This window comes from Pogona vitticeps, chromosome 9 (assembly GCF_051106095.1).
Source record: "Pogona vitticeps strain Pit_001003342236 chromosome 9, PviZW2.1, whole genome shotgun sequence".
NCBI lineage: Eukaryota > Metazoa > Chordata > Lepidosauria > Squamata > Agamidae > Pogona > Pogona vitticeps.
Window position 1 is genome coordinate 5,451,370 of NC_135791.1, and position 26,020 is coordinate 5,477,389.

At 45.3% G+C, this 26,020-nt stretch overlaps 2 protein-coding genes across 2 annotated transcripts in view; one reads left to right on the plus strand and one right to left on the minus strand.

Moving 5' to 3' along the window:
- Nucleotides 1-205: 205 nt before the first annotated feature.
- On the minus strand, nucleotides 206-11,263 carry LOC110082491 (kelch-like protein 31). Its single transcript, XM_020800074.3, has 3 exons — nucleotides 11,134-11,263; nucleotides 2,774-3,985; nucleotides 206-1,357 (listed from the first exon to the last, which is right to left on the minus strand). Exons 2-3 carry the CDS (start codon nucleotides 3,967-3,969, stop codon nucleotides 625-627), a joined length of 1,929 nt encoding a protein of 642 aa, XP_020655733.3. The 5' UTR covers nucleotides 3,970-3,985; nucleotides 11,134-11,263; the 3' UTR covers nucleotides 206-624.
- A 2,678-nt stretch (nucleotides 11,264-13,941) lies between these two features.
- ELOA (elongin A) overlaps nucleotides 13,942-26,020 on the plus strand; it is a 29,606-nt gene continuing 17,527 nt past the window's right edge. The window contains exons 1-3 of the mRNA XM_072980320.2: nucleotides 13,942-14,064; nucleotides 22,412-22,468; nucleotides 23,688-23,806. Of these exons, the coding sequence (XP_072836421.2) occupies nucleotides 13,993-14,064; nucleotides 22,412-22,468; nucleotides 23,688-23,806 (248 nt within the window). The 5' untranslated portion in view covers nucleotides 13,942-13,992. The remainder of the gene's footprint in view (nucleotides 14,065-22,411; nucleotides 22,469-23,687; nucleotides 23,807-26,020) is intronic.

Consider the following 26,020-nt stretch of genomic DNA (forward strand, 5'->3'; position numbering starts at 1 on the left):
ATGTTAAAAAAAACAAACTTCTGGCTCAATGAGCTGCCTGTGCTAGTGAGAGAAGCCAGGCAGGATTGAATGGGTTGCACAAACACACAACACATTTGTCTTATTTCCCAGAATCCATTCCTGCCATAGGGTTCCATGCAAACCTGGCTGCTTGGTGTCAGTTTTTTATAGCTCCACACCCATGATAGATAAGCCAACAAAGATCCACAGCATATCTCACACTTCATTTAGAATGGATGAGCCCTCGATTCCAGTTGCGTACGTGAAGATCAAAAATGTCCTTGACGACTCATGAACAGTATTTGAGGGCAGTGGGTTGTTTCAGCAAGAGGACATTTTAGGGATTTGCTTGAAGATCTGGTCACTAAGTGCGATTAGAGCAAATAACTTCATGCACAGTCAACCCAAAGTTGTTTCCACAAAGCAGAAGGAACAGTCGTGGCTATAAGGTAACCCTGTAGTAGGCCAGAGCTAATGGTATATAGCTAGAAGGCTGCACCTCCAGAAGATGTAGAAAGAAACCATGGTAAACGACACCTTACCAAGCTTGTGATCCATTCAAACACGTCCGCCTTCGACCAGGATGAGTGCTCCCTTCTGTCCTGCCCAGCCAACTTCCCACCTTTACATGCTGACGGCTAGTGACCCCACAGAACTTGCCCTGGACCCTCTGGTGCTTGAGTGTGGAAGGGCGATGGTGCAGCACGAAACCCCCACCGTGCCTTCAGAAAGCTCCCCGTCTTCGATCCATTCGTTCAGGTCAGGGTTGTAGGCCAAGATGTTCTTCTGATACTTTTTGGCACTTTCGTTCCAGCCCCCCACCAGCAGGATTTGGCCCCCGAGGGTAGCCACCCCGGCCATACTCAACCCAACGGGCAGTGGGGCCATGTAACTCCATTGGTTTGTTGACGGGTTATAGCACTCTACGGGGACGACGTCCACCCTCTCTCCTCGGGGGCCCAACTGGCTGCCCCCCAGGACATAGGCGCGATCCACTAACGTGGCCGCGCAATGCCAGCCTCGAGGACCGCTTAGCCAACCACAGTCTGTCCAAGAATCGGTAGTGGGGTCGTAGTTGCAAACGGTGCGGGAATAGGCATTATTGACGTAGCCGCCGGTCACCAGAATCTTGCCGTCGATCACGGTGCTGGCGTGGCAGCAGCGGGGGAGTTCCATGTTGGCTTTGGCTTGCCAGTTGTTGGAAGAAGGGATATAGCACTCGACGGACACCAGGGTCCCCTTGGCGTTGCGGCCCCCAATGGCATAGAGGTGGCCATTGAATGCAGTGAGGCTGAAGTGTGTTCTTCTGTGAGACATGCTGGCCAAGGGAAGCCAAGTACTGAAACGGGGATCGTACCTGCGGAAGAAGCACAGTTTGTTTTTGTTTTTTTACTACAACTAGAAACTTACCACCCGCGGTGGCCATGCTGACTGTGGAATTCTGGGAATTGTAGTCTAAAAGTGTGACGTCTCCCTTCTTAGTGCTCTCTTCATTTCCTGGATTTTCTCCCCCCCCCCCCCCCGTTTTGACTCGGATAGCTGTCCTTACTACAGTTTATCTCCCTTTATTGCTGTCTCACACAACTGTGCACATTTTTGCAATGGGCTGTAAGGCATCTCTTGTCAAAGGACGCATGGGTTATGTATTCTAGGGGAAATGCCCCACCCCACCTGCCTTGGGTCCCTGAATTCGGAAGTGAGAGGGATACACCGTACATAAAAAGGAACGAATGAAGGATCTGCCAAATGTCTTTTCCAGGTGCTTCTATTACAATATATCTTGCTTTTCTTTTCACTCGGTCTGATTGCCCAACCTGCCTTCCTTCCAAGAGTATGGATCTCAAAGATATTCAACCCTTCTGATCCAGATGGCTGATTCATGATTATCTCCCAGTCACCCTGGACTGAGATGATACCAGGTTTGCTTGGGAAGCACTATCATAGGGTCCCTTCCAGCTCTGCAGTTTTAAGATGATGATGATGATGATGATGATCTCACTAGCAGAACACACATCTTGTAGGTGTACAAGAAGTTGTGTTCAACAGCCCCCATTAAATGACCTCTGCTTGAGAGGTTGGAGAGCCATAATTACCGTAGTCAAGCTAGGCAAGGATGTAAACCCTCCAGATAGGTGGATAACCATTCCCATGACCCAGGGCCACTGGCCAAGTGGGCTGGGGCACATGGGAGCTGTAATCCAAAATATCTGGTGGGCCAAATGTCATTTACCTCTGGAGTAGACCCTCATGAGCTAGGCAACTCAATATTCTAAGAATAAAGTAACCTTCATGTGTTTGGATTGTGTCCTGCAGGATCATTTTGGGAGCTCACTTAAGACTCACCCTGGCTCATAATTCTCTGCATTTGTCGTGATGGCCTTTTCTGACTCATGGCAACCCTATGAATGAGCGACTTCCAGAAAGTCCCATCACCCACAGCCCTGCTCAGCTCTTATTAGAACCCCTGCATAGTTGGTTAAAACATTCCCGTCAGAATGTCTGAGCAGGAGGAGCTCTGCTTGGACACTGTTCCAAGCCATTCTCAGTCACAGCAGAAAATATTGGGCTACGTCAGTAGTTCCCAACCTTGGTTCCCCAAGTGTTCTTGGACTACAACTCCCAGAAATCCTGATCAGCTCAGCTAATGACGAAGGCTTCTGGGAATTATTGTCCAAGAACATCTAGAGACCAAAGGTTGGGAACCAGTGGGCTAGGTGAACTAATGGTCTGGTCTACCTACGACCACTTTCAATGTTGCCTTGCTTTGTATTACCTGCACAGATTGTTAATGGCATGCTTTGCCTGGTTCCGGGCATCACTTTGATCTTCTCCTCCTGCCACGTACAGGAATCCATCCATCACTGCGACACATTGGTTCAAACACTTGGAGGGCATCTCTGTGATCTTGTTCCAGTTCCCTTCTTGATCTCTGTAGCTTACGTCTTTACTAACCGCCTTGTCAGCTGTGCAAGGGCGCCCACCAACCATGAGCAAGACTTTATGGCTCCCTCGAATCTTGGTCCTTCTGGACTGGAGTTCATTTTGCTGATAAGGGAGCAAGTGGTAGTTCATAGCGTCAACCAGAAGCCGATGGCATTCCGGGTTTTGCATCATACACGGCACGGGCTGGATGTAATTGATCAGGTCGTGAGCTGGGATGGTACCAAACCGGACGTTGTTCAGAAGGTCTGGGGCATGTTGGATCCGTTTGGGGTCAAATTCTATCCATTTCATGGCGATCTGGAAAACAGTCACCTCGTTGGGAAACTGGAGGTCATCATCCATAAGCAAGTCATTGAGCTGATCGAAGGTGAGCTTCATGAACTGTTCGGTCTCGGAAAACTCTAGGAAATGTTCCCGGATGAACTCTCTTGCAGCATCCTTCGTCTTGTTGAGGCTGTACGTCTCTGCCATGTTGGCAATGTACATCCAGTTTTCTACGTTCATTTCCTGGATGAGGAAGTCAGTGCATATGTTGAGCAGTGGACCCATCTGCAGGGAGCTGGCCGTAGAAATCATGCTCCCAATGGTGTACAGAGAAAGAGTCAGCCTCCCCGTGTACATATAGGAAATGGCAGCAGTCAAGCCTAGAGGGGAGATGTCTTTCAGGTCCACTTGTTGAACGCTAGGATTTCTTTTCAGTAGGCTTCTGAAATATTCGCTGCTCGAGGACATCACCAGCTTGTGGACGCTGAAAGACTTTGTTTTATTGTTCACAGTAAGGTCACAAAGAAAACTATCCTGGTGCATAGAGCGCATCTCCTCTAGAACATTGATCCCATGCCGTGGGTCGAAAACTTCTGTGGCAGTGCAGCGAAACCCATCGGAACCATTTTCGAGCAGTTCATCCAGCTGATGGTGGTGGTCATGGTCGATGTCAAGAGAGGAGTCTTCTACTATGGTAGCGTTCACAGGGTCTTCTTTCTTCACCAGCTTGGTCTTCTTAGAGACTTTCTTCTTGGGTGCCATTGGGGCAAAGAGTTGCCTGTGAGGACATATGAAAGAGGAAGCAACTTTGTCAAGCACCGCTGTAGGCTGGCATTTATGAAGACACGCTAGACAAATTAAAATGGGTCTACGGATCTGGCCCTAATCTATCAAGAACTAGATACTAAGACTAACCTCACTCACAAAACCTGGGGCTGCTTTAGTTTTATCCAAGGCAATGTGATTTTAAAGGTTTTTTTAATGCCTTCACTGAATGCATTCCACATTGATTGCGCACAACATTTCTGGCATGTCGGAAAGGATCTGAAACATACCCTTTTTCCCCGATCCCCGCCTTAAAAACAGGCCTACGTTTCTGCAAAAGTTCCCAATTAGGGCTTTTGGGGCTCACTTATTCTGAAGGAAAGGGTCATGACAGCTCCCTAGTGGGGCATAAAAAGTCCCAAATTAATGCCCAACATCTCCAGGAGTGACTGAGAATGTTCTCTTTCTGAAACCCTAGAGGGTGGTGTCAGCTGATCAGCACAGCAATTGGTTTTTGGTCACCCACAGCTTTCTCAGTTGAAGGGGGATAAGATAAGAAACAAATTTGCTTTGTGGCTGCGGGTGTGATGTAAGTGGAAGTCAGAAATCCCATCTGATCTATAGCAAATCATCCAGAGATCTATTAGAAGATCTCACCTCCAGGCACAGATGATTACCAAGCTAGATAAACTAATTACCTGATACAATATAGGACAGTCTCCTGGCTTCCAGTGAATGGAGAGTGAAAATGAACACAAAGCTAAAACTTCTGCTATCTTTGGAGTGTTTCTGTGACCACAGAATCCCAGGTAAATTTGCAATAAAGTTTAAAAGAACTAGTTAATGGCAGAAATACTTGCTTTCTTCACTATGATATAGTTTGAAAATACTTGCCTTGCAGATGAATTGAAGCTTCACATGTTATTTCTTGTGCTGTGCTATTCAATTCCTACATTTCTGTGGGAATTTATAGCTCTTCCCAACAATGTCGCACATAACATCAAGGGCACCTTTACTTGTTCTTCGCTAATGTGATTTATGCTGTCTTTTGCCAACAGTGCGCCTCTGCGCTTACATAGTACAAATAGGGCAATATCTATGCAAAAGAATTATGGTAATGGACATAAATCAGACATCGCAATACACAGAAACCTGTCTCAAATCATTTAAATCTACCAGGACACTCTTCATAAGATATGAAAGTTGCTATTCTGGAGAAGAAAAACTATAGAACAAGAATCCATAATTATATATATATTCTCAGCTGTTTCCCTCTGGATTCTTTTTCTGTGGTTTTTCTTCTCCAGAACAGCAGCTTTCATATCTTGTGAAGAGTGATTTGAGACAGGTATATATATATGCTGGGCACCCGTATCAATGGATTAAATATCAGTCAAGTTAATGCAAGAAGAGTGTTTCCACAAACTCTTGGACCCCCACAATGGAGACCTTGGCACCTGGCCAAGCCACAACTCAGCAGACCCACAGACACCCAGAAGAGGCACTGGTGGTGGAAATAGCCACAACCAGCAATGGAGACCATGGATATGGAAGCAGGATGATGAGCTGCTGAGATTCGGGGGCCTCTGTCAACCTTACATAACTGGCCCTCCTTAAAGGGCACTGGCTGGCTTGAGTCAGTGCTGCAAACACGACCCCAGTCACAGACTGGAGAGACTGGTGAATTAATGAAGGAAACTGGGACCCAGCTAAGGACAGTGGGCAACAAAAGTCTGGTGAGGGAAACAACAACCATTGCAAAATGTTGAGGCAGGAGGTTCAAGGTGCTCCACTTCATGGTATACCCTGCTCCTTGATTCTAATAGAAGCAAACTTCAGCAATACCAGAAGTCTGAAATATATTGGGTCAATGGTAGAAGAAACCCACTTGGTCACCCCAACTGTGATCAAGGATGGTGGATTACTACACAGTGCATATTTTCAGCTAGTGGCCTTCCTTCCTTCCTTCCTTCCTCCCTCCCTCCCTCCCTTCCTCCCTCCCTCCCTCCCTCTCTTTTATCTTTTCTAGACATCACCACACAAGCAGAGAAAGGTTTGATGTTAATTAAAAAAGCAAACAAAACTTTCAAAACCATGTCACACACAGAGTCTGGGGCCCGTTTTATCCTGCCACGTATGGACTTTCAGACTTCGACACATTACAGCATTGCAGTGAATCTCTGAATTAAGCATGCCGTACGACTCCTGACCCTCCACACGCGGGTGTATTCCTAACAGGGGGCCCAGCTGTCTCTCAGCTGTTTCTGTCCACCTTCCCTTTGACGCTGTGAGGAGGGAGAGAGAGGGAGATAACTTAAGCTGCTGGGTGGCAAACCTGTTTGTGACAAGACAGAAATAGCCAAACTGCCTCTGTCTTGCATCTCTCGGAGCTAGATGTAAGGATCGGGTTTCCGAGGGTTAAGCAATCAGTAATTCTTAGAACTGGAGGAGAAGGAGGCAAAGGACGAGAAACAGAAGACCGTTCATGACTTTCCTGTTGACTTTTTTTATTGTCTTCTGTAGCTGTGATGTTAGTTGGAGCTTGCTTCTCTGAATGAAGAAGCCACTGAAGGATCAGGTCGTCAAGTTGGGAGTGCTTCTGAACCCAATCCTGAAGCCAAATTAATAGGTTGAGGCCAGCACTGTGTTTGTGCATCGTTTGTTATCTACCAACAATCACCCTTCCTGGAGAAAGCTGATTTGATCGCTATTGGATGTACTCCAGTTCCATCCAGGCTGGACTACCGCAAGACACCTTGCATGGGTCTGCCCTTGAAAACTGTCTTGAAATGACACACTCGGAAAGAGGCTGGCAGAAATGAACCATTCAGAGCATTTGACTCCTCAGGGTGTGGGATATACTAAGGATATCCTGCTCCTACATGATTCTGCTTCCTTGTTCATGTCTTCAGGGGAGGCTCTGCTCCATGTCCTGTTGTCATCTCAAGTGTCATCAGCCAGTACATGGAGCAGGGCCTTCTCAATAGTAGCACCTGAACCAACAACAATATCAGCTGCTGCTGCCACCATCATCTTACAACTGCAGAGCTGAAAAAGACCCTATAGACTATAGATCATCACATCCAGCACTGCGTCAAGGAGACGCAGCAAGGAAATTGACTTTGAATCTCTGGCTCTGCAGCCAGACCCCTAACCCACTGAGCTGTCCAACTCTGCCATTCCCTCATTTGGGAGGCTTGATTCACCCCTTCCTTCCCAAGCTTCAGGAAGATAAGCTCATGTTGTGCTGTGTGATTCGCAAGCTGTTCATCAGTTTTATTTATAAGGATGCTGCTTTTAAAAACAGTTTGTGGTCTGGTTATTTTAAAATCGACTCTGCCGTTATAAGATCATGACGCCGATTAGGCTTATGAGCCCTACCAAATGCATGTCCCTGTACGTGTGTATAATTTTTTTCAGCAACTCTGAATAAACATATGCTACACCCAACGCAGCAGTTACAGAAGGCAGAGGATGCAAAATTATGATACGCGTAAGATCATGCAAGCAGAGATTGTATTCTTGATTCTGATGACATTTTGATTCCAGTGAAAATCGAGAGGTGACGTTTGAAACCAAAGTGCCTTGCCACTGATTATTGTAATGTTTTTCTGAGATTGCACCTTTGGTGCTGTGTGTGTGTGTGTGTAATACAGTACATCTGTGAATCTCTCGTTTCGTGTGCTACAGCATACAGTACCTGGAGAACTTGGTGGTTTGGGTATCTGCCGCACACTGGGTCTCCGGCAGATAAGGAACAAAATGGAATGCCCCTGTTCAGACAGACTTTCATCAATGAAAGAAATAACCATTCCTGGGGGTGAGGGTGGATACAGGCAGGTAAAAGCAGGAAGGATGGATCCTGGCTTCATGTCCTGCTGGATGGCTTCCTCTAAGGGCATCTCTTTGGCCACTCCGGGAAGTAGTATATTAGATGAGCCAATTGGACTTTGGATCTAGTTGAGCATGGCTTTCTGCATATTTCTAAAAAAATACAAGTGATGCATAGAGGCATATATATTTGAGTGAAAGACAATGAAAGAAAAACAGCACCACCATTTAAGCATGCCCCAGGTAATATAGGTTTAGGACATATTTATGGATGGGTAGGGTGGCGTCTTCAAACACTGTGAATTTCATTGTAGGCCAATGAACCTCTGGGTAGCGTAGAAGCCACCTGCACGGCAGGCATGAGGGTTGGCCAAGCCTTCGTAGGGTGATATGAACTTGGGGCCTGGGAGGAAATGCTTTTATGGATAAGTGCTGGCTGCCCTCACTTCTGGGGTGCCCTACCTCTGTTTCCCGATAATTTCTGAAGGAACAGCGAAGTGAATTTGAACCTGTTCTGAACACATTGGCGCACTAAAATGAGGTAGCAGAAAAATAAGAGAGTAAATGAATTTTATGGCCCTTAGGTTTCATTTGAGGTCCTTAAGTCATGGTTCCAAACCGGGGATGGGGGGGGAGTTGCTTGTGTTCAAAGTCAGGGATTTTTAGTCCAAAGCCTCAAATATGTACAACTCTAACCACAATTAACTTGAGGCTTGTTTAGATGGAGGATTGGTTTTAACTCCATTTGTTCTTTTTTTTTCCTGGAAGAACATGGAAAGTTGGGGCCTTCAGGCCTGCCAGTGTTTAATTTTAACCATAGGGATGAACAAGGTGGGTTAGGAAATCAAATACACAGCATTTACAACATCTAAGCTTTCAGAGACGTCTCCTTTTTCTCCGATTCTACTTCCTCCCACAAGCTCCCCTTAGTTTTTTATTTATTATTATTTTTACTTGAACAAGGAAGCATCATAGCGTCCCTCCTTCCACTTTACAGGCAGGAAAGCAGGATTACACCCTCTCTGAAACACATGGTAGGATCTCATTACTTGGAGATATTTTGCCAGCTGCTTTTGGATCTTCCTTTTGCTGACATAACACGACTCACCTTCTGTTTGGATATCTGTATATGTCAACTAACACATTTTTGTTACCTGTCTATTTTTTTCTTGTCTATCAGAGTTTGATTTATAATTGTGTTTTTCCTCCTGTTGCACACCATCCAGAGTAGCAATTTGCTAGATGAACAACTGACAGACAGACAGACAGACAGACAGGATTATAAAAGGGGGAGCAATGTAGCACTAAAATTCTAAAATGTATCTTTTAAAAAAAGAATAAGAAAGCAAGCTGTGAACTGCAAAGAGCAACTCCCGCACTCTGTTAACTGTTGTGGGTTTTTTTTCCTTGCAAAGATCAATTAATCAAAGAACTAATTCATAGGTCGACAAGCTATACAAGATTAATGAGCCCCCCTGAGGTTGCTATGCAGGAAGAACACCATCAGCAGAACAAGTAGGAACAAAAAATTAAACCTAGGGGTTGAAGAAGTAAAAAAAAAAGTTTGGGAATGTGGGGGGGGGGAAGCATTATGAAGCAGGAGGAGAAAAGTGTCACTTGGATGTTGGGCCACTTTCCAGCAAGATCTGAGCCTGAAGGGAAACTTAAGAGGATACAAATACCCTATCCTGAAATTCTTCTAATTTCTGTGAATCTGAGGACAACTAAGTCTTCAGTCCTCCCATAAGTGTCTACCTAGCTGTGTGTCCCAGGGAGAACAGTGGGGGTTTCCTCCCAAATACCAAGTATTTCTACCTGCCCATTTACCTGGAAGTGGGTGCCATTGAACTAAGCAGGACTACTTTTATCTAAACAAGCCTGCATAGGTTTGTGCTGTTGGCTTGCCTCCAATCTTTCTATCAAACCAAGGTAAATTAAATACATGAACAAGGAATCTTCTGAATTCATTTGGGAACCTAGATCTTTATTCTCTTCATGAGTTGAAAAAATAACAATTAATGTATAAATACTGCTGTCAATGGTCAAATCATTTCAGGTAAATACTCTGCACACCCCCGGCTTTTATACCTTAATGGAATCCCATCGCTGTCAAGTCAGTGACTCAACTCAGACTAAACTTGGTTTGTTTGTTTTTTAATAACTTGGACTGAACTTGCGACTCGTAAACCCACACATCCTCGCTCTCTTTTTCTTGGGGAAAAAAACTTGTTTTTAATAGGGACTCAGGCTTGGTGCTTTGGATTTGGTATACCCAAAGACTTGCCAAGGTCCCTGCCTTTTTTTCTCGACACTTGTGCTGACAAATATTTAGCAACACTAGGAGATTAGATCAGTGCTGGGCCAACCAATTTTGTACAGCCTATCAATTGTTGCTGTCACCACCGTCTACCTATGTGTTTTAAATAATAAAGCAAGAATGCACATCTTAAAATTCTTGACTGTTAAAAAAAAAAGTCGGCAGCCTGTGATACTCCAGACACACATTATCCAGGTGTGTTGTACTACATCTCCCATGCTGGCTGACGGTTACCGGAGGCGCAGTTTAACACATCTGGAAAGTGGGGATTGGAGGAGGCGGGAGTAAGTGAAGCCATACTCTTTGCTTCAGATTGGAAGATGTTTTTTCCTGGATTGGGCCAAGTTTCACCCAGTTCAGTATTGGCAAAATCTGAATTACCGGAAGGCAACTCAGTGGCTCCCCCCCCCCCCAATTATCTGGCGCTCATCTCTGAGCACTATCAGAACTTCTGCCCACTTCTGGGTTAATTAAAGAATCGAGCCATTTTTGGTTCCCTTTCCTTTGTTGCAGCTGCGGCTTTAGGTCTAAATAAAGAGTTAGCGTTAATTAATTCCTAAAAAAATAATTTTATATAAAATTAATATTCCTTTTCACTCCAGAAGGATTTTTTTATTTAAAAGTATAACACTAACTCTTTATTTAGACCTAAAGCCATATATATATATATATATATATATATATATATATATATATATATATATATATATATATATATATATATATATATATATATATATATATATATATATATATATATATGAAAAAAATAAATAATATACTGAGATTTCTGGCCAGGCATGTCAGCCGTGTATGCCAGACGCCTCCCTTCCCCCTCTTTCCATTTGGTCACTGGTGTCGCTTTTAGAAGAAGGGCAGATTTTCTTTGGCTGCTCCCAAGCTCCGAACAGCTCAAAGTGACCTGCCAACCACTGTGCAAATATTAAAGTTAGAAAGGACCGCCGTTGCCTTTCGCCAGCCAGTTTGAGACAAAAGCCACTTCTGCTCCTTACCTTGGTGCCGAGAGGCCTGATCTAGTCGAAAGAACCAGCTCTTGTACCGTGGGGGAGCTGGAATACAGTGAGCGCCCCAGCTGAAATCCCAAAAATGTAGCAAGTATTTCGTGTCTGGTCGCCCCCCCACCTCTCTCCTCCCTCTTTCCTAATTCAGCAGCCAGCTGACGATCCTTCTGTCTCCTCTTACACCAGCTTGGTGAGAGAAGTGTGATACAGAAAAGATGATGGGGGGGGGGGGCTCTGGAAAAGGAGACTGTCCAATGTCAGCCACACGCTGCCAGACCTTAGAGGAGGACATCAGACCTTGCCAGGGGCTACCTAAGAAACATTGCTTCCCACATCCCTTGTCATGGTGCATAGTTTGTTGTTGTTACATGTTGTCAAGTGACTTCCAACTTAGGGTAACCCTATGAATTTGTCAAGTCTTTCCGCAAGCAGGCAAAGATCTTTAATCTCAGGCAGGCTTTCCCTTAAAACCTGGTAGTCTGAGAAGGGTTTTTGAATGGATTGTTGTGCTCTGTTGTTTTAAATGTGTTTTAGTAATGATTTTATTACTATTTTGAATGTGGTAAAGGCAAAGGTTCCCCGTGTCCGACACTAGGGCACGGTGCTTATCCCCGTTTCGAAGCCATGGAGCCAGCGTTTGTCCGTAGACTGTTTCCATGGCCATGTGGCCAGCGCGACTAGCCGTGACCTTCCCACCGAGGTGGTTCCTATTTATCTATTTGCTTTCGAATGGCTAGGTTGGCAAGAGCTGGGACAAGCAACGGGAGCTCACTCCGTCATGTGGATTCGATCTTACGACAGCTCGTCTTCTGACCTCGCGGCACAGAGGCTTCTGCGGTTTAACCCACAGCACCAACATGTCCACATTGTTTTGAATGTATACCTGTTTAATTCTTTTTGAATATTTGTATGCCTACCATTTTTAGCTTTTAAATATTGTGTTTTGAACGATGGAAGCCGCCTTGGGTTCTTTTTAAGGAGAAAGGCAAGATAAAAATACTTTAAACAAACAAGGCTACCTAGAAGGCATTGTCATGAACATTGTTCAGATCTTGCAAATTTAAGGCTTCGACTGCTTTCACTAAATCAATCAATCTCAGGTTCAGTCTTCTGCTTTTCCTACTGCAGCTTTTTCAGGGAGCCTTATCTTATCATACTCTCAAAATGCAAGCGTCTCAGTGAACAGCACGCTTGAAACAAACTGCATATTTTCACAATCCACCTTTCACATCCATATATAGTACTGAGGGATATCATAGTACAGATAGTTTTTGGTCCGGGTCTCTGGTGATGCAACATTACTCTTGAAGATCTTCTCTCGTTCCTTCGTAGCTACAGACGTTTGTAGTACCCAAAAACATTTTGGTAGAACATCCTGCAACAATCACCTCCTGTTCATGGCAGTAAATATATACGTATATAAATGGCTTTCTGCCTTCCTGACGGTCCTTATCAGCTTGGCTGAGGTGGCTGCCTGATTCTGTCTGATCAAAGAGGCAACTCTGGAATGGACTCGAAGACAACAGCTCCTCCTGGAACGAACAGAATATATACTGTGAATTGAGAAAACACCTGGTGAACATATGATCGCAGGTTTGTTAATGTGAATACTGGCCCACCTTGCCAGACTCCTAGTATAACCATTACTGAGGTTCATCTCCACATGCAGCAGAATGATCTGGTGGGATCCTGTTGTAGCAAAAAGATTTATATACTAAGAGCCACAATTATGTATAGGATAGTTGTTGTTTTTTTTTAACTCTGCTTTAAGGTAGAAAAAGCCACTTGCAAGTGAAAACTAACCAACCCACCAGATCACTGAGAAACCATCTTACCCAGTTCTCTCATTTTACTTGTCCACATGAAGAGCGGTTTTGTGCTATGGCTTCTAAATTTGGAGTAGCATGTTTTTTTTTGTTTGAAATTTATTTCCCAATTGTCTGAAGAGTTGTGGTCCATTTTATCCTATCTCCTTGTCTTTCCCCTTCTCTCCAGAAAGATTTGCCGGGGACTTCAATGATTATGGTGATGATCATGATGTTCAAGATAATGATATAGTTGGATACAGTTCCGATTTGCAGGCTTATAATTTAGGAAAGTGGTACTTGCAATGTTATAATCTCAGAAATTTATTTCTGCTGTGAGAAATCTGCCACCAGCAGAAGTAGTGACAGCTGCCAACTTAGATGGAAGCAAAATAATAATAATAATCCAAATGTCCCAAGCTCTAGTGAGACTACCAGAAGGAAGCTGCATTTTAATATATGTTCATTCCTGGCCAGTCTTCATACACAGTCCTTTACACTAGTGCACATGAGGAATAGCTTTGGGACTGCCAGGAGAAAGCTTTTAGCAAACCCTTTTAACTATGAGAGCAGTGAAATTATTGCTAAACACACACACAACTTTCCTGATAATATCATTTTTGCCAGCACTCAAAATGGCGGCTGGACGTCAGCAAGGAAACGTATTGCCCTTCTCTAAGATGGGAAGGTTCCAACCCATTCCCTCAGCTATTTTAAGGTTTGATAAGGCTCTGTGTCTCTCTGTGTGTTTTTTTTACCATGCCCTGAACCGAAATGGATATTTTTATCTCTCTCTACCTCCCTCACCCGTGAAGCCTTTGCCAGCTTCAAAGATGGCGGCGCAATCCCCGAAAAAGAGCGAGTCGCGCTCCCATTTCCACCTATGGAATTTTCTCCCCCTCCCTTTCCCCGGCCCGGAACAAAGATGGCGGCGAAGCCGTCCGCCAGCGACTGAGCGGAGCGAGAAGCCGCGCGGCCTCCTGGGTAGGAGGCGAAGCCGCCGCCACTTCCGCCGTGAAGAGCCCCCCCTGCGCCAGCAGTAAACATGGCGGAGTCGGTGCTCGAAGTTGTCGGGAAGCTGCAATCGCGGCTCTCGGGGGGTTCGGAGCCCAAGAAGGTAGGGGGGTCTTTGCCCCCCACCCTGGAAAGGGGCGGGGTGGCGGGAGGGAGGGGGGGCTTGAGAGGGGGGCCGGCGGTGGGGAGAGGGGGTGGGTGGGAGAACTGCCGGCCAGCTGGAGGGGGCCAGGAAGGCCCCTTGAAAAAAGGGCCAGGGGAGGGCGCTGGGGGAGAGGGGATCCCCCCCAGCCCAGGAGGGGGGCCTCCAAGACTCCTCGGAGGGGGGGCCTCTAGGGGATCGGTGGGGCTGGCTTGGAGATGGGGAGGGGGGATCCTTAGGGGGGGAGGCGCAGGTGACCTGGGCGAGGATGCCCCTTTGGTGGTGGTGGGGAGGTCGGGGGGAGACTTGGTCACCCCCTTGCTGAAATTTGGGTCATGGGGGGAGAGGGGGGGAGAAAGGAAGGAGAAGGGCTTTTCCTCCCCCCCCCCCTTGTTGTTGTGATTGTTTTTCCAGAGCGGGGAAGGAAAGAGAGGAAGGGGGGGTCCTGAAAAGGGGGGTCCCCCTTCCTCTCCAAAGAGGGCCCCCCAAGACTTTTAATTGGGATCCCAGTCACCCCTCCCCCCACAACACCCCCCCCCCACTCGCGGGACGGTTGGTTTCAAGGGTTGGGATTTGAATGGGAGCCGTTGCCCGGCGCGAGGAAGGGGCCCGTTGTCAGTTTGTAACGAATTCCTTTCCGTTCCTGGCGGGTCCCTTCAGAGGAATTCAGCCGCCCCCTGGTTGTCTTTCTTGCACAGGGGTTGGGGTGAGGGAGAAAAACAAAAAAAAGGGGAGGGAATCGCCTTTCTCATCCCTCCTCAGGGGGGAGGTTATGGGATAGTGCTCCCCTCTCAAGGGAAGCACAATCTTTTTGAGTTCTCACTGAACAAATCGAAAAACCCTGGAAATCGCACCGGATGCCCCACAGCACCTGGGCCCCCTTGTTGGTGTTGTTCCCCTCACATATATTTCGCCGGTAAAAGATGCTGAGAAAAGCACAGCTTTTGTGGAAACCCCTTTCGGGGGGGGGGGATGTTGCATTCATGGAAGAAAACCCAGCGGGCGAGGAAAGCGGCAGTATTGGAAAAGCGAGGCGGCCCAAGGCGTTTAGATGCCTGAGGCACTCACAGCAAGAAATCCAGATCCAGTCCCTGGATTCTTTTTTAAAAAGTGTCTAGGACCTCCAGGCCAAAGGTTATGATACCTCCAAACCAAAATAGTGATTTCCACGTGTGAGGCGGAAAGTGCCACAAACGCCCCTTTTCTCTGCCAATGAAAATATGGGGATAACAAAAAAAATAAAAATAAAATCTACTTCCATTTTTGTGACACTCTTCCTGCCTTGATTTAGGGTACACGGGGGTGACTTCATTTTGGGCAATAGCAGGGCCGGTGCGCCTTCATGATGTGCTGTAAGGAGATGTGGGTCTGTACGTACAAGGGACGTGCGGAGCCGGTAGTGAGTGGCTTTGTGTTTAATTTGAGAGACAAAAATAGAAATGCAAGAAAAATACGTTTTTTCCCTCCTTAGGGCTCCCCCCCCCATTTTTTTTGACAGACACAACTTGGCAGCCATTAAATGCTTTGTCATATTTTTTTCTCTCCCACCAAACTGATTGGAAGGAAGGGAAGCGGAGAGAAGGATGCTTCACGTTTTATTTTAACTTGTTAATCAGCAAGGTCTAATAGGAAGACACTTTCTCTGATGCGCATCTTTGTAGCACTAAAGCCACTAAGCAGAGGAAATGGTTGCTCGGAAAGGTGCTTCTGACTTGCTTTTCTGCCTCCAATTTATTTAAAATCAATGGCTTGCTCCTTTTGGAATTCTTGAAAATCTAAAATAGGTGGGATAACTTCAATCTGTTTCTACGTGTTTTTGGATTCCTTTGAAAATACCCCTCTGAACCGTGACAGGCCTTGGAGAGATCCTTTCTAAAATCCCATAGTCAAAAATGTTCGGGTTTGGCCAACTGTTAATGGAAACTAAAGTCCGAGCGATGGCAGGAAGCAATGCCATTTCGCTCCTACTAGCTGCGTGCCTACCTTATTTTCTGGCATGTCATTCAGTATGTGTATTTACTGAGTCGGTAAAGAATGCTTTGTGCACTTAGGTAGGATCTAATATATGACGCAGGAAATCTTGGCTTCTGCTTAAAGAAAGAGACAGTGTTGGGCCTGGACCTGAGAGATTCAGGTTTGAGTCCCCACTTAGCTATGAAATTCCCTACTGCCTCCTCTACCTTACATGGTTGGTCTCCCGATAAATTGTGGGAATGAAGAGCCGTGGGTGTTGTCTTGAGCTTTTTGAAAAAAAACACAGAATAAGAATTTGATAAATAAATAAAAGAAACAAGTTAAGCTTCTATCCATTGTGAAGATGAAAGCAGACAACCGCTTCCTACATATCACTTTAGCGCTATGTACCTCTAGTGTCTAATATTCCATCAAAGGGTAGGAAGAATCTGATATCTCTCTTGCTTTGCTGTCTGTCTTACTGGGTGCACAAGTTTGCCAAAATCCTGTTTGCTGTTTGGCTGGGAGCTGTGGTTAATCAGCATGCTGCAGGGCAGAGTATGGACCATGGTAACTTTTTACCCATTCCTAAATCTTGAAGAAAGGTGGAGGCTGTGCGAGGGGCAAATTTGGAATCCAGCAAGGCTTCCCAGTTGCGTTTCCTTTTCTCTTGCTTTAAATGTGATCAAGTAAAAGGGTCTTCTGTTGAGGTAATCAAATCGTGCAGTAAATAATGTCTCTGGGCCCCTTTCGCTGCCTGGGAAATTCTGGAAGTTAGTAAACTCTGGTCTTGACCAGAATTTGGAATTGTTGACCTTTTGGACTTCAATGTCCAGATTTCCCCAGCCCAGCTGGATATTGGAGAGCAGCCCCCTGCACTATATATATACATACAATATATATGACTGGAGACCCTCGGACCATTTTTGAGTCTGTTTTTTGCTTTTACGGCCAATAACAACAGGGTAATAAGTCCACTATGTCAGTATTCCTTTTCATTCCAGAAGGAAAGCAGATGATCTGTCCTGCAGACTGATAGGATTCTTGTGATTCAAGATAATGTTCTGATACCTTTTCCCATCATTGGCAGTTACTGTTAAATTTCACTGGTGATGGTGGTAGCCGTGGTGGCACCTTGGTGGTGGCAAAAGTGGACCCCCCCAAGTGTGGGTTGGAAGTGGCCGTGTAACCAGAGGGACCCTGGGGATTTGTCCAGCAGGATTGGACCTCCGCTTTTCTGTTATTTAAAAATGGGGCTTTCTCATGCCTTATAAATTGCTTTTTCTATCATCCTACCGTTCTGTCCTTGGTCCCTCACTGATTTGAAAATAAATAAATAAAATACAATAAACGGAGAACCTCCAATGGTGTTCCAAACTTTTTATACAGAGAACTTATCTTTGATAAATGACAACAGAGTAATCAGATCTAATTTTATTTTCAAAGTTTCTGATTTTCTTTCTGGGTGGAAAAGTGCCACCCAGGGTGTGCATAGATGTTAGAAAAAAATGGCCAGGAGGATGGAAACAGTGGTTACCAGCCTCATTTCACTTCTGATCCTCTCTATAATACTCTTCCTGAGAGCTTTCTTATAAGGTTTTACCTGCCACCATAAGGACTAGAATCTTTACCCTTTTTTTTTTTTTGGTTTATTTAGGCATCGGTGATGCTGGGGGAAATTAGCCATAAGTGATGGCCCATAGGTGTGTTGATGATCTTGCAGCTGTATGGCCGGCCTCTTGAGTTTGCAGAACCCATATGGTACCTTCAAGTTCAAGTTTATTGTTTTAGCTAAAAGCCGTCACAATTGTTTAAAATACAAATATGATCAAATAAAAATCATGATAACATCACAGACATATAAAATAATAAGAGACCCTTCATATCTGGGAGTCCCCCGCACAGTTGATCGCGATGGCTTTCAGGAAATTAGCTCGAATATTCCTAGCCGCTTTTGCAAACAACGCTGTTCTGTATGTGACATAAGGGCCACAGTCCAAAAGTAACCTGACCACCTTTATCTGAGGGCTTTCCTCCTGTAGAGCAGCCAAAATGTTACCCAGGTAGCTGAAACTTAGTTACGACAAGCATAGTTATGTGCACGAAGGGCTAGGAAATGCCCCTTTGGTGGTCTGAATTGCAAAAGCTTTTTGCAACATGCTGTGTTTTACACCAACTCTGAGCTTTTATTTCCAGGCTGGTTTCTGGAAAGGGTCGCGCACTAGCTTTTAAGAAAAGGGACCTGCCCCAAACCAAGCTGTGCTCGTGGTGCTACTGAGACCCCCTCTTTTATATTTGATTGGCTTTCTCATTGTGGAGAGGCCACAGAAACAGGGCAGAGAGCTCAGCTGGATGCAGAGAAAGTTGCAGCGAGAGGACCCTATTGTCCTGACTCTAAGTCCAGTTGACCTAGCAGGTTTCACTGCATGCATCTCTTCTTTCAAATGGGTTGCGGGGCTGGGGAGTGAAATGGTGGAACCTTTCTAACAGCAAAGACCAACATTGTAGTTTCACTAAATCTTTTTTGTTTTTATCCCTTGCCCTGAAGAACAGTCATTTGGCATCAGCAAATCAGACTGCTCTTGGTTCTCCTTTCCACGTTCCCAGTCCTTGGGACTGCCATCTTTTCTTTCTTGTAGACCGAGAAGGATCTGGGCTTTTTATTTTTAGGACCTCTAATAGTTGTAGGAAAGAAGAGGTCAGGGTAGGTGCGACTTTCTCCTTTCTGGAGAAACGGGAAATGGAAGAATTCAGCAGGTCAGCTTCTGTTTGGTACCCTTTGTCCCCTTGCACACTTGTAAATGCTGTCAAACTCATTTTCATATTTTAGTTACTTATTTATTTCATACCTTTATATACTGCCCCATTAGTGTCAGGCGCTATGGGTTGTTTGCAATCAAAGGAAATGCAAACAGTATAAGAATAACAATAAAATAATCCAAATATACTCTAATAAATCTAACAAAACCTAGAGGCTGAACCAGAGGATAGCAAGACAGGTGGCATAAATGCATCATAGTTCGAGAGAGGATTTGTGGTGGAGAATCAGTCTCCCAGCAGGAACAAAAAGGATCCAAGCTGGAGATGGGCACGAACCATCGAACCTGAGGTTTGTGCCAGTTCATTTTGGGCCCAACAGGTATTTGATGGTTCCTAACACTGCCTCCTCTGGTGGGTGCCCACTCAGGGGCTGCACCCAGAGGAGGCATGGCAGGGAAGCACCGAATGTCTGTTTGGCCAAAAAAAAAAAAAAAAAAAAAAAAAAAAAAAAAAAAAAAAGGCACAAAACGCTGACCCAATGGATCGTGCCCATCTCCAAGCCCTGAGAGCTCACTGCCATCTTTGGGGTAGGGAAAGAACAAAAGAAGGGGACCTAAAAAGAGTAGGAATCATTGCTAAATACACTGGCTGTGAGCAGGGGCTGAAATGTTCCCTCCCGTCATTAAGCAGCTGCAGTTTGAAGGTGCACCTGTTCCCAAAGCAATCTTGTGCAGATACACAAAGGACTGGGGCTGATGTTGTTTTCCACGGGCCTCCGATGTGCCCAGGAAGGGACCTTTTTTAGTAGCAATGCTCATCTCTGGGATGCTCCACTCTGCGCATCATGACTGGCCCCAGTTTTGCTGCCTTGTAGGAATTGCATAAAATCCCTTTAAAAAAAAAAAATCAATAATCATTTCCGTACTATGTGAAACCTTTTAAACTTTCTCATCCTGGCTCTTTTATACTGTGGCTGCTTTGAGAATATTTCTTTTACTCTGTTCGAAATTTCGGTAGCCACCTTAAGTTCTTTGGGAGAAAAGCAGTATGTGCCATTTTATATACGTGTAAATATACATTTCCCTTGAGGAACCAGTGCCTTGAAGGAAAGAGACTCAGGTGGATGCAGGGGGCAAAATAAGTGAAGTCCAGACCCCTCTCCTTGTAGGAACATTTAGGTCAGTGATCAGAATCCTGTTGATTTATGCGTACATAACAATAATTACATACCATCGAGTCAAGTCTAAATCATGAAGAGCCTTTCCATGGATTTTTTAGGAATATAGTACTCCGAAGTAGTTTACCATTCGCTTCTCATGTGAAGGACATAGCGCAAATCTTGGTGCCATTAGCTAGGCATAATTGATGCTCATTAGCTAGGTGCGCTCTTGGACTAAGCCATCACCTCATTGATGGGTGCCAATTTGGCATAAAAAACCTGAAATCTGCTGGGAAAATCCATGGTCCCACCAAGTATACTGTCTCCCTGGAGGAGAGATTAAGGATGCGGTGAAGGATTGCCATTGATCATCTTCTCGTCCAAATGGCACAGCCAAGAGGAACTATGAAGGAATCACATCAGACTTTGAAGCTCTGGGAAGGACACTCAAGGACTTTAGGGGCCCCACTAGTTTTCTCATCCATCCTAACAGCACTTGGAAGAGGGAAAGGAAAGGAAAATAGTCTGAGTGAATCGGCTATGGAAGTGGTGCCAACATCAGGGACTGGGATTTTAGGACCATGGAGTACACTCGGAAGATGGGCAGCTGTCAAGTGATGGATTGGCCGGGACGAGGGAGAATATGTTTGTCCACAGCATGAAGAACTTCATCACGAGTGCTGAAGGCATTCAAGAGAAAAGTAGATGACCATCTGTCAGATATATTTGCAGTCCTGCACGTGGGCTTGAGGGCCTTACAGGCCCCTTTCAGCTCCATTCTTCTATAATTCTAAGATGTATGCGAGCATAAATCAGCAGTGGGATTCTGGTCTTTGTTCTTCTAAGTTAATAAAGGATTTTTCCCCTTATGTTGTTTAACTATTAAGAAAACTGTGAAGGTGTGATGCTAAATTTAGCACACCTCCCGAAACACTTGTATCTAGAGAAGTTTTCCTCCTTAGGATAATTACCTGGGGGAAGTTAAGTATAACTTTGAAATCACCAAAGCTGGCTGGTGTTGTAGCCATTCATTATTTCCGTTGGAAATCTTACGAGGCCGGGTTTTAAAGCGGAAAACCTTCAGTGGAACAAGACGGAGACAAAACCCTAAAAATTATGAAACATGTTCTACTGACATTCTGTCTGCAGGAAATAAGGTGGATAGGCAGAGGCAAAGAATTCCCCCACAAAGGTTCTGAATTATTCTTAGACGTAAATCTGCATTGGTCTCCCACTCAGTTCTCAGAACACTCATTTTGGATTATAATTCCTAGAACTCCTCCAACCAGTGTAGACATTGACTGGGCTGACTAGAAATTCTGAGAATGTTAAGTTTTTGTTTTTTAAAAGACTTTTTGAATGTTGATGTTCCAGTGCTAGCATTCTCATAATTTTATGGGGAATGCCGTTTGTTTTAGATGCTGTATCTTTGTCTCACCTTTCCTCTAGTGACAGGAGTTCTTCCCACACCATTGATCTTGACAGTTTTAATTCATGCTCCCACCCCCTTTTCCAAGCTTGGTTCCTACTCGGTCATGGGATTTCTTCAGATTGAAGCAGTGTGTCTTTGATCACCCTAAGCCCCATCTGACATAGACGGCAGATTCCCGTTCAGGATCTGGCAGCTCCTACTAGCCATGTCCCAGCCCAGAGTCCTAACACCATGAACAGAGGCGAAGAATGTGTAGCTGTTATGATGTTTTGACTCGTGTCTCTCATTCTTCCTTACCATTGGCCATGTTGAGTGGGGTTGCTAGAGGTTGTCGGTTGAAACATCTCAAAAGATAGAGGATCCTCACTCGTCCAGTAAAGTACTGTATACGGACAGTCAGTGAATGGTTAAACGTAACAGAGGAAGAGCTTGGGAAACTTCCCCTACAATGGGAGATTTATGATGGTGGTTCTCCTAATCATCATCAGAGAGAGGTAAAAGAGTCTGCATTTGCTATAGGGTTCTCGCTGTACATCATGTGCTCACACAAGTTGGGGCCTGCAGAACTTAGAAAAAATATTTTTGAGTTCCATTAGGACCTCCCTAGCTGCAGGATCAGTATCGACTAGTTCACTTATCCGCTGCCTGAAAATACTAAGTAAAAAAAAATCCAGAAATCTACCTATTTATATGTATTTCCAGGGTGTATTTCCCAGAACTGGCTACTAGAGGAACTCAGAGATCATGCAATGTATAGCGTTCAATATTTCCACATTTTTCAGCCCCTGTAGGGGTGCTTAGAACTGATCCCCTGCAGATACTGTATAGTCCGAAAATGTAGCTTCCGCAAAGGGAGTAAGGCTCAAGTCCTTCTAGGTGAAGGTGCCACGTTAGCAGCATAACATTTTCTCCCTCTCCCCGGTTCTTCATGTATCACTACTGTAGGAAGTGCACGTTTCACGTAGCAGTTGCCCTAACCTTTTTTTTTCTGTGTGTCTCTACAGCTGATGAAGAGTTTGAAGAGGCTTTCCGAGTTGCCTATCACGGTTGATATTCTTCTGGTAAGAGCTCTTTCTCCCTGATCTATTTCAAACGTAGCCATGCATTCGCTCGGTCGATTGAAAGCTGAGACGCTTCTGCACCTTGATGGAAGAGAGCTGTACGCCGTTTGGGGAGGTTCATGAACCTGTCCACTTTTCCATAAAGGTACAGTTGATGCCAGCCATCCAGAGACACATTTTATCTGGAGAAAAGTGTACCTTTAACACAGGCTGATGCTTTAATTAGAAAAAGGCTGGGATACTGTATTGTCCTCTGTTTGGGGCTGCCCTTGAAGACGACTAAAAAAATGCTGAAACGACCCAACGAACAAGTGCAGCATTTGGCAATAAGAACACAAAACCTTTGGAATGTCTTGCGCCTATTTTGCACAGCTATAAAGGTTAGCCTCTATTTTTTGAACTTGTTGAACATGGTCTTTAGCGACCTAAACTGTTTGAAACCATGTCATATGAGCTGGCCTGGGCTTTACCCTGCTCTCTGGGACGCTGCTTGTTAAGAGGGATTAGATGGATTGGTACAAAAGCCGGGACCTTTTCAGTAGTGGCCCTGGCCCTGCGGAACTCACTTCCACAGTAAAGAGGTGACATCCATCCAAACAGAAACTTCAGGCTAACTTTTTAAATTTTCACTTCTGTCTTTTTATTTTCTTTAAACGTTACACGGATTGACTGATTGCTTTCCATTTCACATATTATGGTTTGAATTTGGTCCTTATCTGTTCTTATTTATTCTGTCCTTTACCATATTTCACGTGGTGCCCTGGAAGGACAGTTTTGCCCTGAAAGTGGTTTGTAAATGATCGAATAATAATTTTCTCCTGAGCTTTGCCATGATCTTTAGTTCTGCACCCATAAGGTCCCCAATTTTAAATCTGGAGAAAGAGCTCTTTAACCCTTCCTTGTCCCTCAGGGCGAACAGGGGGGAATTTAGGCTCAACTGAGGTAGGTGCAGGACTGTCCACTTTTGTGTACAAGCCAAGGAAGATTTGGGGAAATAAAAGTGAGCAACCGAGGCACCTCTAAAGCTGCCATAAGCCTGAAGTAATGTAAAGGCACACAAGAACAGCAGATTTAAGTAAGTAAGCTTTATTGATGGTCGGCATGTGTGTTTGTGGGAACAGAGACAATGTTAACCTGCTCAAGGCCTTTCAGGGTGCCTATTTATCTTCTCTCTCCATGTTGTCCAACCCTGAACTCCTTTCCTACCTATCCTCTGCAGGAAACCGGAGTAGGAAAGACGGTGAACAGCTTACGGAAGCACGAACAGGTTGGAGACTTTGCCAAGAACTTGGTGGCCCGGTGGAAGAAGCTGGTGCCTGTCCCGCCGGAAACAGAGCGGTAAGCCAGCCCCGGGTGCTGTCCTCTGAGGCCGGCCCTTTCTTGAGGCCATCTTGGAAGCTTGCGCTTCTTCTCTTCCATGTGCTGTGCTTTATTTTTGATCTGCGGCTGAAGGGGAAGAGAGCTGCCGCATGCGATGTCCAGTTGGAGATCTGAAGTCTGGGTCTTCTCAAGCCCCTGCTTTGTTGGGGAAGCCGGAGTTTAGGGTGCTACAAAAAATAGTTGTGGCTCACTGAAGGCCTTCCTGGGCCCTTCCCCTAGAGAGGCTGGGGATTGAACCCTGACTCTTCCATACACACGCAATGCACATGATTTTCATCAGATCCACCCTGTGGATGGATTTGATGGGGCCTATTTAGTGATGGAGTGCGGGGATATTTTAAAGCTACGTGAGTGTATGTAGTGGCAGTTCCTCAGTCATAACGACCTGAAAACGGGTCACAGAAAAAGGGCCTTACAGTATTTATTTTATTTAAAATATTGTTTACTTCCCCTTTCTCCTTTAAAAGGACCCAAGGTGGCTTACACCACTAAAAAACAATATTTAAAACAAAGAGCAATAAGTACTGTATACAAATTTTGAAAAGGACCAAACAAATACCACACTAAAAGACAGTAAACAAAGCAACCCCCCCAAAAAAAAACCATATTCAAAGCTGTAAAGCACATCAATACATTAAAAAGCCCAGCTCAGACAGCCAGTTGCTAAGAGGAAGGTCTTTGCTTGCTTACGGAAGGAGAGCCAAGATGGGGCCAGGCTGGCATCCAGTGGAAGAGAGTTCCACAGTCTGGGAGCAGAGACAGAGAAGGCCCTCTCCTGTGTCCCCACCAAACGCACCTGTGATGTTAAAGCCCGGGCAGGCTCATAAAGGGAGACACGGTCCTTGAGACAGCTTGGACCCAAAGCATTTGGAGCTTTATAGGTTAGAACCAGCACTTGGAATTCTGCCCATTGTGTGCGGGAGCTTCTGGCTTGCATCTCCAGCATCTTTAGGTAGGCCTTGAGGGAGCTGCAACGAGCCCTTGTAGACCAGGGGTGGCGAAACGGAAGCTTTGGGGCCGGATCCAGCTCTTCCAAGTTCTCCTCACAGATGGAAGGAGACACGCCTGAGTCTCACAAGGACACAGGAATGTGCGATTTCACATCAGAAGTGGTGGGGAAAAAAAATCAGGTGACACCAAGTCCGGAGGGACGGTGGAATCACCTGCCTCAACGTCTGGTCCTTTAGATGTTTTGGACTGTAATTCCAGAACGGCCCAGCTCATATTGGCCAATGCTTGTGACGTCCAGAACATTTGATGGAGCACCTGTTGATCTATGAGATGCTGACTGGGAAGGAGGCCTGCAGGGTTGTGTTGTCCTGGTGCACTCAAAGGCTGTCACTGCACCCAAAGCAGAACTAGATTGCAGCAGAACTGTAATCTGCCTCTTTCAGGAGTCGGTCAGGAAGAGGCAAATGCAGGGGCCAGTGGGAATGGCAGAGAGCAGCTTCCTCCCTTTTATTGTTCCAGTGCTCTCGTGGGAGCCTTGGGCTCGCTGGGCTTGCTTTTACTGGGGGGCGCTGACCGTGTTCACAATGCACAGTCTGGGGATTGCTGGCTTTGTTGCTGCGCAGAAATATCAGGGCTGGGAGTGGATGCAAACAAAAGCAGATCTGGATAGCCTCCCCCCCCCCCAGCCCTGTTGCTCCAGGCGGTGACTAAATATGTGTTGCTGTGTAACCTGAACCACAGAGGGCGGCACCATCTGCGCAGTATCTTTCCACGCATTGTGTGGCAGAATCTCTGCGCCAGAGTTTTGCTTTTCAAAACAGGAGGCTGCGAAAGGCTGAATTCTCTGGGTCGGTAATGCTTGTGGACCGTTGGCTTCACGTGCTGATGTGTGTGTGTATGCATTGCGCGCGTGTGTCAAATTCTGTGAAAAAACTACAAAGCCTCAGCTTGGAATTTTGGGAAGAGCTGAACGATAGCAAGAAGAAAAATCAAGAGCTGCCAATGTGTTTTTGAAAAACAAGGGGAAGGAAGAAAGAAGCTGTGCTCCCTGAGTGCAGGGATATTTTTTTAAAATCATTTTTATTAATTTTTGAGAAAGATATCATAGGTGAATACAGCTGGATACAGTAAGAGCCCCTTATCCCCAGGATCAGTATCCGCTAATTCACTTATCCACGGTCTGAAAATATTAAAAGAAAAAATTTAAAAACCCAATATTTT